This window comes from Apium graveolens, chromosome 7 (assembly GCF_009905375.1).
Source record: "Apium graveolens cultivar Ventura chromosome 7, ASM990537v1, whole genome shotgun sequence".
Lineage (NCBI taxonomy): Eukaryota > Viridiplantae > Streptophyta > Magnoliopsida > Apiales > Apiaceae > Apium > Apium graveolens.
The window spans coordinates 261,798,876-261,818,186 of record NC_133653.1 but is presented as its reverse complement, the minus strand read 5'-3'; the positions used below and the strand labels follow the sequence as shown (position 1 = coordinate 261,818,186).

Below are 19,311 nucleotides of genomic sequence, written 5' to 3'. Positions count from 1 at the left end.
CTGAGCCGACACATCATTTCTTTGGAAGCAGGACAACTTAGAAGAAGGGTTGATTTTCTTTTGATTATGTGTACTTTGAATGTTTATAATCAATATAATATGTATCATCTGCAGGTGCAGGAGAGAGCATTAGGTGAGATTATTCATTCTGAACAAATGTAATCAAGTTATTGCTGGGATTAAGCTGTAGCTCGACGAAGTCCAAGGCAGTGGGTAGATAGCAGATATGGATTCATAACTCTTCCTTAGTGGCTAACTCTCCCCTTTTTAGGTCCTGGATCGCCCTCTCCTATGAGATTTTCTAATCCCAATGATCTCGAGATGAGGTGGCCGAGTCCGGTTTACCTTGTCTGCATTGACATTGCCTTCTTTCTTGTATCTTGTAGACTGCTCAGCCTAAGGCTAAAAGATAAAATGTGCTATAAAAGAAGAAAGTCAATTACCGGGTGAACCATATGGCCCCCAAAAGAACCCCCGTAATCACTTCAACCTGGACAGATAAACACTTTAAGTCGCTATCTATCCGAAGAACCTAGGTGCCCTACCTATTTATTTCGGCTACAGAATGAGAGTTGGGTGGTTGGTGTGTCACTGGGTCGGTGGGGAAACCCCTAGAAGGGGGGACCACCCGCCAAATCCACATCAGAAACTTAGCAAATACAAGTATTGGACACTACTAGTTGCTGGATTCACAATTTTAAAAACCAGATGCAGAGGATTGTTTTTACTTTTTTATTTTTGAACAAGGCAAATGAAAACATGTATTTTATTGATTAATAATTAGTATTACATTTAATCTTATAGTCAAAATTAACAATAATATCCAACATAACCACTTCCTTTTTTTTCTGTATTGTTTGCTTCTCTTTGTTTGAACAATAAGCTTTTTCATTTTTCTTATTTTTGTCAAATATTCAGATTCTATTAAAGAAAAATTCGGTATCAAATTATTTTACACACATCGTGGACCTAGTAAACCTAGTAAAAACATTTTGGATACGGCGAAAACCAGGTAATACAGCTACTCTTCTGTCTTCCATGTCTGCTCAACCCATGATCATGAACCTCTATATATATCATGTTATATCAGGGTGACAGGGCCTAAAGGTTTTGAAGAGATGGATGATAACAATGAGGAAATTATGGGAGGAGGCTTATCACTTGTCGCACCGAAGCATAACAACTCGGCTTCTCCCCTGATCTGTATGTATATCTTTTCTATGATTGTCATTTAGGATTACTTGTTTATATATTAGTGATGTGGCTCAAATGCCATAATCAAGGGTTTGATTTTTTTTAAACATGTTAAGTGTTAGATATAAGGTTTGATTGAGATGGGTTTTTGATTAGTGACCGATTTAACACATTTGTTTGATTGATACCACTCAGATGAGTACTATTTGCTAGGGTTCTGAACAATATCTTCAAAAAACAATCTCACACAACTCAAATGATATAACTTTAGTATAAATAGACCGTAATAACTTGTTGACTCCATTATATAATAAAATTAAACAAAACTTGAAGAAGATAATATAATTATATGTTATCCTAATAAAATAAATAATGTAAATGTTGGGTTTTCACAACCTTTTATATTGCTTCCAAATAGGTTCCTAGGCCTTCTAAGTAGATATCTAGGTCTGCTACATGTATTCACCAATATATCTATCTATACTATACAATTATAGGCAGGACACCCTCTATTTGGTAGTTGGTTGGTTGTTTGGTACAGTTGTTTGGTACGGTAAATAACAACCGTCAGATCTAAAGACATATAGATGGGAACCGTTGGATATAATAATAAAATAATATTATATTAATATTTAAACTGTTCTCATAGGGTTCGAATTCCGTCAACAGCGTATTAAATTTAAGCTTTATATCTTTATTTTTAACAATTTCTACAGGTTCAAGGTTCAAGGTTCGAGTCCCGTAAATAACATATTATATATTATATTATTTATTTTTAGTCAAGTCTCAAATTATCATAAAACATATATTATTATAACGTATTATGTTCTTCAATTTATATTTCAACTATTGAAAATTTATATTAATATATCAATAATTTTAAGATAAAACATATTATTAAAAATTACTCGAGTGTTAAAAGCAATCTGTGCATCGCACGGGTTAGAGACTAGTATATATATAAGAGTTACTCTAATAGAAACCAATTTTGGAATAGAAACTAGAAATCAAATAATATTTTATTTTAAATTATTTTGAAATATATCACAAATGGTATGCAAATCGATCATTGAGAGATGAAGAAAAATACAGTGAAGTCGGATTTTAAAACAAATTACCGTTTGACGTGAAAAATCAAATTAAAAATGGAGAAAAAAGGCTGAGATTGTGTGTGGCAGGGTGTAGATTAGTTGGGTGTGGTGCTTTTAGGGGGCCATTAGGTTAGATTGATCTAATGGCTTAGATTAGTTTCTAATTTCTATTTTAAGTTTAGCTTCTAATTGATCATTTGCCTATTATATATGTGTGTGCTTACACTTATAAAATAACACTGATTTCCGATTGGTAACCCATGAACTCCCTAAAATGATACGACCAAGTTTTTTTGGAGTGAATATCACACGTGCGTGTAATAACCTCACACAGAACATATAATGTAATTTCTATATCAATAATTATAATCTTTTGGATCCTATATATAATAATATTAGCACTTCCTTATCAAATAATACAAATTTTTTCTAATATCGTAATCTGGTAATATTATAATAAAATAGATAATTTGTTTTAGAAAACTTCTAAATATTAGGCTCGCAGAGTCTTTTGTTTTGCTTCCAAATAGTTTCAAGAATTTTAGAAATATGTCTAGTATTAGTAGGAGTATACAGATGCTTTTGTTTTGCTTCCAAATAGTTTCAAGAATTTTAGAAATATGTCTAGTACTAGTAGGAGTATACGAGTCTATTGTTTTGCTTCCAAATAGTTTCTTCGAGACTTTACACATATGTCTAGTACTAGTAGGAGTATATTTATTACATATTTTGACGAATAAATGTGTCGACACTTACAAAATGAGGCGCATCTTGATGGAAAAGCTATGGACTCCCCAAAATGATACGACCAAGTTTTATGGGGTGAATATCATATATGACCATGTTAGTAATCTTTCGAACTAAAAAATGCAACCAAGGAGAAATTTATCAATAAACCATTTTTTAGCAATATCATTGACTTTATTGGTATAGGACATATGAAATACATGTAGCTTAACTTGTTTATTGCATAACCCCAAGATAATTTATCTTCAATCATCCATGGTGGATATACATAGTTTCTACCACTATATGTCTCTTTGAAAGAATACTTTGGTTGAGGAACATGACAATTAAATATTATGTCTAACAATAATATTGTGAGTACTTGATTGTTTTGTACATGGTACAAAAAACACTTCATTCCTTGAACTGATTACTTTAATATTTATCCTCTTCATATCATGCTTAACTATATGTGCAATATGGATAAAATACTTTATAAGAAACATCTACTTTTATTTTTAGTTTTCTTGTGGTCTCAATCCCCAATCCTTAACTTCTTATTTGTTGAGGTCTAAGTATAGGATTCTTGCTTAGCAAAATTAAATCCACGGGAGAAGAATTTATGATTATCCCTCCTAAACCCGAGCCTGTCGCTTAAATGCGGTTACCTTGGTTCACGTGGTTTGCAGGCTATTACGTGAACCCGTAGGGTTTATCCAGTGCGCACCCGAAGGGTAGCGACTGCGGGTTACCTAAGATAAAAAAATAAAAATAAATTATAGGATGCTTGATAAGTGCTTGAAAAATTTTCGAATAACTTAATTTCGGCTAACAATAAGGTTTTTGGCAGGGTTGGAAAATATATTTTGTGAAGGTAACAACTTTTTCGGGAGAGGTAGTTACATGGGAATAAAGGTGAGGTAACTGTCAGCGAAGTAATGGATTCACCATTGATTATGTAGCAAAAATAGTGGCTCTGATACCAATTGACGGGGATGCTGATTTATAGAAAATATGATTTATGATATTAAAACTTTCGCAAGGTTTTTTTCCATTTAAATCAATATTTTTTCTTAAAAATAAAATTTTAAAGAATTACAATAATAAAAAGCTCCAAATTGAATTTGAATAAATTAATTTAACTTTTACTTCAAAAGATGATTTTTAAAATCACAAGATGATAAGTAGCACCCCTGCCAACCGGTCCCGAGATGTTCACTGGCAGCTCTACTCAACTTATATTTGTAAATCACCTTTTTGTTGATTCTTAATTTTATATGAAACTTGTTGACAACTGTTTTTTATAGAAAACGACAATGTTGTGGATGAAAATATTAAAAGTTTTACATTTTACCTTTTTTGCGAATAAAGTTAGCGGGTGATTGAGAATGTGTTAACTCTGGTAGTTGTTTAATATTGAAGATTTTTATCATTTAATTGTGGTAGCTTGTTAGTATCAAGAACTATAAATTGATTAAAAGTATTTTTTTTAATAATTATGATTAGAATCAAGGATTTCATATATAAAATGAAATGTAATCTTAATAATTTTTAGACTTTGATCAACTCTTTAAATTAAATTTTTCGCTAAAATGAATTGTTATCCAAACAATGTTCGTTGTGCATTAGAAAAATCCTTGGTTTAGTTGTTCAGCACCTGTTTTCACGCGAACCTTCTTTTTTGTTATTTTTTCCATGTTCAATTTTTAATCCTTTTTTGGCATTTAATAGCATAGACTTTGAAAACATAACTACATAAAATTCTAATACTGTTTAGGATACAGTTATATCTTTTACCTCTCACCAACTTTTAAATAATAAATTGACAAAGCAAGATGACCTCAAAATAATACCTAATAATACTGCATCCTCAATTGCACAAAAGTTAGTGTTCCTTTTTTATTCCCTTCATTTCTACTCTTCCGCACAACAAAGTGAGTCGATTTTTCTGTGGCCATGTCTTCAAAATGTCTTTGGTGAGTAATGTTTCACTTTGTTTTATGTTCTTTTTGATATTCGATGACTTATTTCTCTGAATGGTGCCTGTTTGTTTATGTGACACCATAGAATTACGTTGAAATGTAAAGACTAGATCGTTTCTAAATTTCTACATATACAATTTTTTGATTTCAATCTTTTTATGTTTAGTCCTGAATTGATTATAATCTAAAAATACCTAATTGGTAGCATTTGTTTCGTTCATAAGCGCTGTACGAAAATTGTTAATCCACCCTTGGCTACCAATATCCAAATTATGTTTCTTTATAAATTTATCTAGATCTATATAGAATATATATGGTAAAATGTTTAAAAGGAACAAGTTAATATGGTTTGAGCATGTAGTCGACAATTGACATATATTACTTATATGATTATTGTTAAAATGCAATTAAATTGCTCCAAAAGTTTAACTGTCATGTAAATATATAATATTACAAAAACATAGCAAAAATAATTTTAACCCTGTGATTTGACAGGATTTTGCCCTCTTGATATATGAAAAACAATGAGATTAAGAAGGTAGTACGTTGAGGGAAATAATTAACGTGCCTATGTTGTTTTTGATGAATAATTACGAATCTTGTTTTTCGAATTTCTTGCCGAATTATTTTGTCTTATTGATTATTTTCTTACGAAAATATATAAAGTAACCTCTCTTTATCTTTGTAGTTTTTGCATATATGTGTATTAATTTAATAATAATAGCAATAATAATAATAATAATAACAATTTTAATTTATTTGTATTATTATATTAATATTAATATTTACTGCTACAGGTGTGATGCAAGAATCATTTCGTGGTTGTTAGGGCTAGAATTCAATATATAGTAGTGACAACCTCCTTACTAGTTACTAGTTTATCATGTATATTTTTATAGACATTTAATACGAACTACCAAAATATCAGTAACTGCAAAAATCTAACTCAAAATATAAGGTTTAGCTTGTTCTTTCAAGCTTGATCGGAGAATTCCCTTTTTAATGTTCAGAGTTGGATACTAACATTATTAAGGTATCTGGTATTTACTTGGAGAAAGATTCTGAGCAGTATGAATGTTTTGTAAGCATATACATGTTTTGGAGTACCAAATCAGTATTGCTAATCTGAAACTCCAGGCTGGAAGATTAATTTGTGTATGTTTTCTTTTCAGCACATCAAGCGCCCTGTGTTCTGGATGCCAGAATTTGATGGGAAAAGGTTTAAACAATGGACCCCTCAATTTTGTTCCAGGAAATTGTGCGAAGCGGTTGATCCAGTATCACCAGTTGCATCTTAGTGCTAATGTAAAACTTCTTTTTTTTGAGTTGGTCTTCATCAGCATAGGTCATATTTACTCATTGTATTCATGATTTTATTTATTACAGGCTAGCATAGCGTCCCAGAGGGAAGTTGTTTCAGATTTTTTTGCACCCAGTGCCAAAAGGAGATGGTGCTTCTCACGATGCAAGAATCGCCCTAAACAGGCTGCTCCTTTTGCTCAGGTTGGTGCTATTAAATTTTACCTGTATATTAATTAAAGTAAAAATGGTAAAAGAAATTAAGAATTGTTATACATAACATTCGATGTTGACTGGACAACATTTTAGATTATTTGATAAATTTTGTTGCAAGTATATTTTTCAATATTCTTCTTGTGTGACTAGTTCATCTTAAAAAGGCACTCTCTGGCATATATATTTATTGACTAGTTATTCTTAAAAAAGCCTCTGGAAAATCTATATTGCTAATTATATTTTACCATGATTGTTGGAGTGGAGTTCAAATGTTTACAATCCTGGACTCTTAAAATAGCTAGAATACGACATGTAATGAGTCTCACTACAGTTCTAACTAGGCGATCCTGTGTTGTTTATGTCTTTTGTCTTAATACATTGTTTTTACTTCATTAACAGAGGGCGTGGCAGTGTCAAGTATGCAAGCACAAGCCAGGTTGTGGTTATGGTATGTCATCTAATTTATTTCTCTGCTGTTTCAGATCTTTTTTCTTTTGTCCTGTGTTTCGACTTTTTATTCTTTGAGATGTTAAATTGGAAGATTCTACCTATATTTTGTTATATTATTCTATGATATATTAGTGTATCTAGAAGTTTATAACAGATTATTAGATGCTATCAGTTTTATGAATAGCCTGTTTTCCATTTGTATTTCATTTCTTGTTTACAAATTATTATAAACCTTAGCTCATTTTTTTCCAGCTACGTAATTTTTTTATTTGTGTACTTTCAGAAGTTACAGCTGAAACGCTGCCTGCACTATCCAAAATTGGTTTTGAAACTGGTATCCTGAAAGAGTTTTTCAGCTTTGACATGCCTAGCGAACACCAGACATTGTCTGGTGAAATTGTTGTTCATTCCTACAATGCAACGGTGGAGGCTGTGTATCAAAATTTGCGTGTAGTTCACGATGGTCAGCTTTGCGTTGTTTTTACTCCAGATCTTAAGGTTAGGCTTACAAATCTGATGGTAATATAATTTGTGGCAAGATTTTGCTGCAGTCAGGCTAAAACTTTTACAATTTAATGGGCTAGATCTCGTCGTGGGACTTTTGTATTCGCAATATTGAGCAATTTATATCTGGAAAATACCTTGCTACCTCAGGTAATATACTATACTGACCGTACTTAATAACATCGTGCCTCAAAGTATATTGTTTTATGAGTGCACAATATATTTTTATATAATAAAAAAGGAAACTCTATTTTATCCTTTCCAGGTTGACAAGCTTCGGTTTTTGTCCTGCGAATATAAGCATGCTGCTGAAAATGATTCATCCTACTTGCAATCTAGTACATTGAAAAGATATTCTGATGCGTAAGTATTCTTCATATTTCCTACAGTCATCATTGTATAGTTAGCTCAATCTACTTTATAGTGGCCATTCAGCCATCTTGGTCTTCTATGTTAATTATCAATAATTGTTATATATACATATATAATTGGATGTGAATTTAGGTACACAATCCAAATAAAGCAGAAATTTGGTCTATGCACCGAGCTTTTTTATTCTGTTACAATTGATTTTTTTTTTTTTCTGTTTGTATAGTTTCATGTGAGGCAGTGTTACTTTCCAAGTCAACGTAATGTATGAATCACTAGTTACATTCACCATCCCAAAACTCCTGATCATTATAATATGATCTTCCCAGCTGGTTCTTATAAGTTGTGTCTTAACATTTATGAATCGGAGTACAGGGATGAACACTCAGATCCAAAACTCCAGATTAATATTCCTAGATGGCTTATATATAATGTGTCCTAATGTTTATGAACCGCAGTGTAGGAATGAATAATTTTTTCTTTACGATCTGAACTTGTTCGAATCTTGTATTTCAATTACAGCCAACAGGATTGTGTATGTTACTCGGACTCTTCATCTTACCTTCAAGTACCCGTGTCGGACACTCGACACTCGGACACGGACACTCGGATTAGGACACTTATTTTAAAATAAAAAAATGTATATTTTTCAAAATATGTCGAGTCCGATTCTATTAAATTAGTAATAACATAGAGCTATGATGTGACTATTAACCACCTTAACTTTAGTTGAACACCTGAAGTACTCAACCTAAACAAAGAAACACCTCAAGATATATAAATCGTTTATTTCTGGCGGGCATGGAAACTCCCCCCAGCCCCCGCCTCCCCCCCCAAAGGAAAAAAGAAGATCCACCTTTGAGCAAAGAACACAGTATCATTATGTCACCTGGAATTAGATGGATTACATCCTTAGCTCCATTCTAAGGTTGATATGTAGTCAATAAGATCGTGCTATAAATGTTTAGTGCAATTTTTTCACAAAGTGACCGGACTTGCGAATTAGTGTAATAATGTGGCCTTTATATAAGCCAATACATAACATACATATCTTTTCTCCTAAAAGCACTACAACTGTAATCCAAAAATTTTCTAAAGATTTGGTCAACAGCAATCAATTATTAAAATATATATTTGAATTAAATGACGTATCATAATTCTAACAAGTGTGTTTTATATGGATGATGGCTTGTAAGAAAGGGACTCCATCATCATGAGAGCAGGACCTTACAATCTCTGACTACTTTGTCCAACCAAATATTCTTTTCTGTAATCTTTGGTTTCACCGAGAAGTACAAAGCTCTATTCTTTCATGCTAACTAAAGTCCATCACAGGTGTCATGTATTTAAATACAGGAACAGTTGATGAAATCCATTTGCATGTATAGAAGAATTTCACACCAAACACTTTATCTGCCCTCAAATTTTCAGGTTAGCAGAAGAAGCTTACAAATTTGAAAGCGCCTTGAACTTGCCTCAAGTTACTGATGTAGGCTTTACAAGAAGATACGTGCGATATATGGAGGTATTATGATTTTTGGGATAATTAAGTTTTTACAAGAACTTTTTCTTTTTGCAGCTTATTTAACAAAAATACTTTTTTTTGTACAAATAGTCTTTATATTTGTTTTCTGAAAACCCTCAATTATTTATCTGATCAAATCAATCTCGGCTCTTTATCTGAATTTATAAATGCATCAAATGAACAGACTGCAAAACTGGTGATGCTTTGAAGTACTGTGTTCAGTTTACTTTAAAATATATAATCTATTCCAGTTTGTTTGCAATACTTCACTTTTGAAATCATGTTAATTTTTCTGCAGCACTTTGCATTAAAAAAGTTTTATACGTTATAACTTGTGTGTTTATAACATAGTGGGTACCTAAATGTTATTGTGGTATTATCAAATAAATACAAAAAAATACCTCCGTAGGCTAAAGATTAAACTAAGAAACAACTGGCAAGGTCTTCTTAGTATGTATTGCTAAATTGTTGCAAACATGTTGATGGTGAATTGGAGGAATGTATTTACATAATTGTTAATCCTTGTTATCTTTCTCCATTGTATAGATGTCAGAAGTGGTCAACTTAAGGTGGGACTTGATTGATAACAATCGTGCAGCAGGGATAAATTCAAGAAGTAAGTTTAATTCATTATTTATTTTTCTTTATCTTTTGTTACCTTGCTTTTGAGCTTTCTTCTTCAGGTTTTGTTTTAAGCCTTCAAATTCTATTTATAATGAAAAACTAGACATATTTATCACGGAACCAAACTAATTCCTTAATCTGATTCAGTAGCTAGACGATAACTGTTGCAAGTCCGTTGTTCTATATTTGTGCCTATTGAGTATTGACATAGTTGACTGGGATGCACATGTGTATGGATCTGTAGATGGACTAATCCTTAGAGGTTTATTGGTTAAGGTTTTAATAATATTCAAAAAATAATCAAAGCAGGTTGTTTATCACAACCATTCCTTAGGAATTAATATATTATATTAAGTGAAGAAACTAAGCATTCATCTACGAAGGTCTGTCCTGCTTGCAAATTTTTTCTGAAGCTATTTGTGTACGACGCACACATGGTCACATGCTCAGAACCAACATTTAACATAATCTGTAACTACTTTAAACAAATGACGTACGGATAATATTTTAATCAGTGATATGTATATGAAAGATGTGTCAAGTTTTCACAAATAGAGCTAAACTTGTTGATTTAATTTTTTTAATAAAATGATGTAGGACAACTCTAGTTATGATGGATTTATAAACTAAAAATGATAACGATGATAAAATTTAGGCGGATGAACAACATAACAGCCGTTATCGCAAGGGTTTCCGAACAACAAAATGGAGAAGAGACCCAATTTAGGATTCAAAGATATTCGAGTAATCAAGTCTTATATAATATACCCTTGTGCTTACATAGGGAAGAAAAAACCTAATAAAAGAATTATGGAACAAGGCTTCATGACATTTAGGCTTATTATATGCTCATGGGCAAACCGCGAAAAAACCGTATTATATAACCTACTACATTTTGATAAACTACTGGCCCACATCTGAAACAAATAAATAAATACACTTATTTCTTTACTATATATTATCAAACTTTATGCTGATAAAAATTAAAGTTACGTGTTTGTCAGGCTTGATGGATATATGCTTATTTTTTTATTTGTAAAAGTTTGAAAATTGTAATATGAAGTTATACCTCTTTTTTCATGCTCAGTTCACTGATACAGTTTATTAGACAAGTTTCCGAGAAGTCATTTTTAGCCAATGCTGGCTATTGATATGCCTTCCTAGAAACTATATGCGGTAACAGGTTTCCTCAACTATTATTTAGACTTCCGTTACAGACCATATTGATTTTCCTTTAGAAACATTGTCTAAGGATTTTTTTTCACAAATAAATATGTACATATGTAGTTATGCTAGATATTAATTAGATATCGGAGATATTAATAGGATTATTTTGGATATATGTCAAGTTGGACTTTTCAAAGTTTAAATTCCATGAAATATGCTCTTATTAAATATTAAAGTAAAAATAAGTGTGGAAAAAGATTTCTAATGTATTTTGGAGTTCTAGCTCGAATTCTCTATACTTGAGGCATGTTGGTTTGTTGTGTACTTCCTAGCAACCCTAATGATTTTTGTATTAATTTCAATAGGTGCTCTGAAGTTGCATTTGAATCATAATAATAAGAATATTATATTACTTAAGTAATGAAAAGGAAAATAAATAATAATCAGATTATCAGAGGGTTATTTCAAATAAAAATTGATAAATATTGGAGAAATGTTATGATCGGTAGCTATACTGGTAGGCGCACAATGAAAAGAGAAGTAAAAAGGAGAAGGCATCTTGTTACTTCACCCTGTTTTTGGTCAATGACTTTCACATCTGTTCTTGTGTTTCAGCTAGTCCGGCCATACTTGGTAGTTCGAGCAGTGAAGATGGGGAGGCCTAATATGCACACAGAGTGGAGTAGCCCACTGGTCTAGAAGATAACCGTAAATTTAGCACCAAATTGGGGCATAACTTGTGCATGTTCTTCATCTCGGATTCCATCATACTCAGCAATTTGACTTGGTGTTTATGTTAAAAAACATCAAAGTACTTTTTAATAGTTTTTTCCCCTGTTCCCCTATTCCTATGTGAAAGCATCTTCTGTTTAGCTGGAGGTTCAATATAAAGACGATATTTGTTTTTTGTGGTTACAGTGGTTTGTATTTTTGCATCATATAGCTTGCCTGTTTTTGTGATTTAATTTTAATCCTTTTTACATCATGCTGCTACTAATCATGACCTAGCTAAGCATAATATTTCAAAAACTACTAGCACCAAAAGTGATATAAATGAAGCCGAAGGTTCTGAGTTCACTTATAATATGTTCTGTGGCTGCTGTGCTGCACATTTTGGTATGCATATTAAAGCCTGTTCTTTGCTTATATGCATTTTGACGCTCGTTCTTTGGTTTGTGCTTTCCTACAAATTTCTTTTGTTGTACTTTTCCACGGATATATACAGTAGCTAAGGGGATATATGTAGGCGGTGCCAATAGAACGATGACATGTTTTTTTGCGCCATCATGGCATTTCCGGCGTGTTTGTTATTCTGAATTGGAACTCAGAAAGCAGCTCAAAAAATAAAGAAGGGGATGGAAACACTTAATTAAGTCAGCGAAGGGAATATTTCAAAATCATTCATGTTATCATTATTTAACGTAAACATGTGTTCTCACAATAAATTTCGTCCATTTCGAAAGGAACGGGTAATTTATAAAAAATTTTTACCACGCAAAAGCTAAAAAATTGTTAGGCATTTATATTTCATCAGTATGTGGTGTTTTTTTAAATTCTCGGTTTTACTCCTAGATTCAGGAGTTCAGTTCTCTCGTGGCTACGAACGTGTGAAAGAAGGCTAGACACAGATGTGCTAGAAGAACCCACACGTACTCCTTACTCTTCCTTGTAAGCATTACCACACATTGTTTACGGAGTGGGATTCTGATGTTTCTCCAGACATGGCGGTACTGAATTCCCAAATCTCAGTAAAGCATTTTGGATTTGGTGGCGCCTTTCATTCTTTAGAGGATCGGAATCTAGTGCAGTTGAGTCCAGGTGATGGTTGTGGTGATTTTCTAATTCTAGTTCAGTGTGTAATATTACAATGTAGTTTATTTGATATCAATCTGGAACCTACCATAGAAGTTAAAGAGAGATTAGTAGATATGTTGAAGTTTTACCCGGTTAAAATATCTCTGAGCCGACACATCATTTCTTTGGAAGCAGGACAACTTAGAAGAAGGGTTGATTTTCTTTTGATTATGTGTACTTTGAATGTTTATAATCAATATAATATGTATCATCTGCAGGTGCAGGAGAGAGCATTAGGTGAGATTATTCATTCTGAACAAATGTAATCAAGTTATTGCTGGGATTAAGCTGTAGCTCGACGAAGTCCAAGGCAGTGGGTAGATAGCAGATATGGATTCATAACTCTTCCTTAGTGGCTAACTCTCCCCTTTTTAGGTCCTGGATCGCCCTCTCCTATGAGATTTTCTAATCCCAATGATCTCGAGATGAGGTGGCCGAGTCCGGTTTACCTTGTCTGCATTGACATTGCCTTCTTTCTTGTATCTTGTAGACTGCTCAGCCTAAGGCTAAAAGATAAAATGTGCTATAAAAGAAGAAAGTCAATTACCGGGTGAACCATATGGCCCCCAAAAGAACCCCCGTAATCACTTCAACCTGGACAGATAAACACTTTAAGTCGCTATCTATCCGAAGAACCTAGGTGCCCTACCTATTTATTTCGGCTACAGAATGAGAGTTGGGTGGTTGGTGTGTCACTGGGTCGGTGGGGAAACCCCTAGAAGGGGGGACCACCCGCCAAATCCACATCAGAAACTTAGCAAATACAAGTATTGGACACTACTAGTTGCTGGATTCACAATTTTAAAAACCAGATGCAGAGGATTGTTTTTTACTTTTTTATTTTTGAACAAGGCAAATGAAAACATGTATTTTATTGATTAATAATTAGTATTACATTTAATCTTATAGTCAAAATTAACAATAATATCCAACATAACCACTTCCTTTTTTTTCTGTATTGTTTGCTTCTCTTTGTTTGAACAATAAGCTTTTTCATTTTTCTTATTTTTGTCAAATATTCAGATTCTATTAAAGAAAAATTCGGTATCAAATTATTTTACACACATCGTGGACCTAGTAAACCTAGTAAAAACATTTTGGATACGGCGAAAACCAGGTAATACAGCCACTCTTCTGTCTTCCATGTCTGCTCAACCCATGATCATGAACCTATATATATCATGTTATATCAGGGTGACGGGGCCTAAAGGTTTTGAAGAGAAGGATGATAACAATGAGGAAATTATGGGAGGAGGCTTATCACTTGTCGCATGCAAGCATAACAACTCGGCTTCTCCCCTGATCTGTATGTATATCTTTTCTATGATTGTCATTTGGGATTACTTGTTTATATATTAGTGATGTGGCTCAAATGCCATATTCAGGGTTTGATTTTTGTTTTTACGTATGTTAAGTGTGTTGGATATTAATCTAAACATATTTATTTAAATAAAGTATTTATGTAGTTTTCTTTTAATTAAATACATGACTCAGTCATGCAGCAGTAGAGCAGTTTTAGGAGTCTGTTTGAAGTAGTAGTAGTGGGTGGTTATTAGAAGTAGTAGTTGCTATTTTCTAAGTAGATATCTAGGTCTGCTACATGTATTCACCAATATATCTATCTATACTATACAATTATAGGCAGGACACCCTCTATTTGGTAGTTGGTTGGTTGTTTGGTACAGTTGTTTGGTACGGTAAATAACAACCGTCAGATCTAAAGACATATAGATGGGAACCGTTGGATATAATAATAAAATAATATTATATTAATATTTAAACTGTTCTCATAGGGTTCGAATTCCGTCAACAGCGTATTAAATTTAAGCTTTATATCTTTATTTTTAACAATTTCTACAGGTTCAAGGTTCAAGGTTCGAGTCCCGTAAATAACATATTATATATTATATTATTTATTTTTAGTCAAGTCTCAAATTATCATAAAACATATATTATTATAACGTATTATGTTCTTCAATTTATTTTTCAACTATTGAAAATTTATATTAATATATCAATAATTTTAAGATAAAACATATTATTAAAAATTACTCGAGTGTTAAAAGCAATCTGTGCATCGCACGGGTTAGAGACTAGTATATATATAAGAGTTACTCTAATAGAAACCAATTTTGGAATAGAAACTAGAAATCAAATAATATTTTATTTTAAATTATTTTGAAATATATCACAAATGGTATGCAAATCGATCATTGAGAGATGAAGAAAAATACAGTGAAGTCGGATTTTAAAACAAATTACCGTTTGACGTGAAAAATCAAATTAAAAATGGAGAAAAAAGACTGAGATTGTGTGTGGCAGGGTGTAGATTAGTTGGGTGTGGTGCTTTTAGGGGGCCATTAGGTTAGATTGATCTAATGGCTTAGATTAGTTTCTAATTTCTATTTTAAGTTTAGCTTCTAATTGATCATTTGCCTATTATATATATGTGTGTGCTTACACTTATAAAATAACACTGATTTCCGATTGGTAACCCATGAACTCCCTAAAATGATACGACCAAGTTTTTTTGGAGTGAATATCACACGTGCGTGTAATAACCTCACACAGAACATATAATGTAATTTCTATATCAATAATTATAATCTTTTGGATCCTATATATAATAATATTAGCACTTCCTTATCAAATAATACAAATTTTTTCTAATATCGTAATCTGGTAATATTATAATAAAATAGATAATTTGTTTTAGAAAACTTCTAAATATTAGGCTCGCAGAGTCTTTTGTTTTGCTTCCAAATAGTTTCAAGAATTTTAGAAATATGTCTAGTATTAGTAGGAGTATACAGATGCTTTTGTTTTGCTTCCAAATAGTTTCAAGAATTTTAGAAATATGTCTAGTACTAGTAGGAGTATACGAGTCTATTGTTTTGCTTCCAAATAGTTTCTTCGAGACTTTACACATATGTCTAGTACTAGTAGGAGTATATTTATTACATATTTTGACGAATAAATGTGTCGACACTTACAAAATGAGGCGCATCTTGATGGAAAAGCTATGGACTCCCCAAAATGATACGACCAAGTTTTATGGGGTGAATATCATATATGACCATGTTAGTAATCTTTCGAACTAAAAAATGCAACCAAGGAGAAATTTATCAATAAACCATTTTTTAGCAATATCATTGACTTTATTGGTATAGGACATATGAAATACATGTAGCTTAACTTGTTTATTGCATAACCCCAAGATAATTTATCTTCAATCATCCATGGTGGATATACATAGTTTCTACCACTATAGGTCTCTTTGAAAGAATACTTTGGTTGAGGAACATGACAATTAAATATTATGTCTAACAATAATATTGTGAGTACTTGATTGTTTTGTACATGGTACAAAAAACACTTCATTCCTTGAACTGATTACTTTAATATTTATCCTCTTCATATCATGCTTAACTATATGTGCAATATGGATAAAATACTTTATAAGAAACATCTACTTTTATTTTTAGTTTTCTTGTGGTCTCAATCCCCAATCCTTAACTTCTTATTTGTTGAGGTCTAAGTATAGGATTCTTGCTTAGCAAAAATAAATCCACGGGAGAAGAATTTATGATTATCCCTCCTAAACCCGAGCCTGTCGCTTAAATGCGGTTACCTTGGTTCACGTGGTTTGCAGGCTATTACGTGAACCCGTAGGGTTTATCCAGTGCGCACCCGAAGGGTAGCGACTGCGGGTTACCTAAGATAAAAAAATAAAAATAAATTATAGGATGCTTGATAAGTGCTTGAAAAATTTTCGAATAACTTAATTTCGGCTAACAATAAAGTTTTTGGCAGGGTTGGAAAATATATTTTGTGAAGGTAACAACTTTTTCGGGAGAGGTAGTTACATGGGAATAAAGGTGAGGTAACTCTCAGCGAAGTAATGGATTCACCATTGATTATGTAGCAAAAATAGTGGCTCTGATACCAATTGACGGGGATGCTGATTTATAGAAAATATGATTTATGATATTAAAACTTTCGCAAGGTTTTTTTCCATTTAAATCAATATTTTTTCATAAAAATAAAATTTTAAAGAATTACAATAATAAAAAGCTCCAAATTGAATTTGAATAAATTAATTTAACTTTTACTTCAAAAGATGATTTTTAAAATCACAAGATGATAAGTAGCACCCCTGCCAACCGGTCCCGAGATGTTCAGAGATGTTCACTGGCAGCTCTACTCAACTTATATTTGTAAATCACCTTTTTGTTGATTCTTAATTTTATATGAAACTTGTTGACAACTGTTTTTTATAGAAAACGACAATGTTGTGGATGAAAATATTAAAAGTTTTACTTTTTACCTTTTTTGCGAATAAAGTTAGCGGGTGATTGAGAATGTGTTAACTCTGGTAGTTGTTTAATATTGAAGATTTTTATCATTTAATTGTGGTAGCTTGTTAGTATCAAGAACTATAAATTGATTAAAAGTATTTTTTTTAATAATTATGATTAGAATCAAGGATTTCATATATAAAATGAAATGTAATCTTAATAATTTTTAGACTTTGATCAACTCTTTAAATTAAATTTTTCGCTAAAATGAATTGTTATCCAAACAATGTTCGTTGTGCATTAGGAAAATCCTTGGTTTAGTTGTTCAGCACCTGTTTTCACGCGAACCTTCTTTTTTGTTATTTTTTCCATGTTCAATTTTTAATCCTTTTTTGGCATTTAATAGCATAGACTTTCAAAACATAACTACATAAAATTCTAATACTGTTTAGGATACAGTTATATCTTTTACCTCTCACCAACTTTTAAATAATAAATTGACAAAGCAAGATGACCTCAAAATAATACCTAATAATACTGCATCCTCAATTGCACAAAAGTTAGTGTTCCTTTCTTCATTCCCTTCATTTCTACTCTTCCGCACAACAAAGTGAGTCGATTTTTCTGTGGCCATGTCTTCAAAATGTCTTTGGTGAGTAATGTTTCACTTTGTTTTATGTTCTTTTTGATATTCGATGACTTATTTCTCTGAATGGTGCCTGTTTGTTTATGTGACACCATAGAATTACGTTGAAATGTAAAGACTAGATCGTTTCTAAATTTCTACATATACAATTTTTTGATTTCAATCTTTTTATGTTTAGTCCTGAATTGATTATAATCTAAAAATACCTAATTGGTAGCATTTGTTTCGTTCATAAGCGCTGTACGAAAATTGTTAATCCACCCTTGGCTACCAATATCCAAATTATGTTTCTTTATAAATTTATCTAGATCTATATAGAATATATATGGTAAAATGTTTAAAAGGAACAAGTTAATATGGTTTGAGCATGTAGTCGACAATTGACATATATTACTTATATGATTATTGTTAAAATGCAATTAAATTGCTCCAAAAGTTTAACTGTCATGTAAATATATAATATTACAAAAACATAGCAAAAATAATTTTAACCCTGTGATTTGACAGGATTTTGCCCTCTTGATATATGAAAAACAATGAGATTAAGAAGGTAGTACGTTGAGGGAAATAATTAACGTGCCTATGTTGTTTTTGATGAATAATTACGAATCTTGTTTTTCGAATTTCTTGCCGAATTATTTTGTCTTATTGATTATTTTCTTACGAAAATATATAAAGTAACCTCTCTTTATCTTTGTAGTTTTTGCATATATGTGTATTAATTTAATAATAATAGCAATAATAATAATAATAATAACAATTTTAATTTATTTGTATTATTATATTAATATTAATATTTACTGCTACAGGTGTGATGCAAGAATCATTTCGTGGTTGTTAGGGCTAGAATTCAATATATAGTAGTGACAACCTCCTTACTAGTTACTAGTTTATCATGTATATTTTTATAGACATTTAATACGAACTACCAAAATATCAGTAACTGCAAAAATCTAACTCAAAATATAAGGTTTAGCTTGTTCTTTCAAGCTTGATCGGAGAATTCCCTTTTTAATGTTCAGAGTTGGATACTAACATTATTAAGGTATCTGGTATTTACTTGGAGAAAGATTCTGAGCAGTATGAATGTTTTGTAAGCATATACATGTTTTGGAGTACCAAATCAGTATTGCTAATCTGAAACTCCAGGCTGGAAGATTAATTTGTGTATGTTTTCTTTTCAGCACATCAAGCGCCCTGTGTTCTGGATGCCAGAATTTGATGGGAAAAGGTTTAAACAATGGACCCCTCAATTTTGTTCCAGGAAATTGTGCGAAGCGGTTGATCCAGTATCACCAGTTGCATCTTAGTGCTAATGTAAAACTTCTTTTTTTTGAGTTGGTCTTCATCAGCATAGGTCATATTT

General features: G+C 31.9%; 1 protein-coding gene and 1 long non-coding RNA gene across 2 annotated transcripts; both read left to right on the top strand.

Moving 5' to 3' along the window:
* Window positions 1-4,930: 4,930 nt before the first annotated feature.
* LOC141671620 (uncharacterized) lies at window positions 4,931-6,480 on the top strand. Its single transcript, XR_012555186.1, has 3 exons — window positions 4,931-4,987; window positions 6,166-6,298; window positions 6,380-6,480. It is a non-coding gene; the product is annotated as an uncharacterized LOC141671620 (long non-coding RNA).
* A 1,188-nt stretch (window positions 6,481-7,668) lies between these two features.
* On the top strand, window positions 7,669-11,986 carry LOC141674829 (transcriptional corepressor SEUSS-like). Its single transcript, XM_074481532.1, has 5 exons — window positions 7,669-7,674; window positions 7,728-7,825; window positions 9,263-9,356; window positions 9,903-9,972; window positions 11,763-11,986. The coding sequence occupies exons 1-5, from the start codon at window positions 7,669-7,671 to the stop codon at window positions 11,810-11,812; spliced, it is 318 nt and encodes a 105-aa protein (XP_074337633.1). The 3' UTR covers window positions 11,813-11,986.
* Window positions 11,987-19,311: the final 7,325 nt, after the last annotated feature.

Excerpts from the sequence above, each read along its gene's own strand:
- LOC141674829 (XM_074481532.1), top strand. Across the intron at positions 7,826-9,262 it reads TTGAAAAGATATTCTGATGC|GTTAGCAGAAGAAGCTTACA; the intron begins GTAAGTATTCTT and ends TCAAATTTTCAG. Across the intron at positions 9,357-9,902 it reads GATACGTGCGATATATGGAG|ATGTCAGAAGTGGTCAACTT; the intron begins GTATTATGATTT and ends TCCATTGTATAG.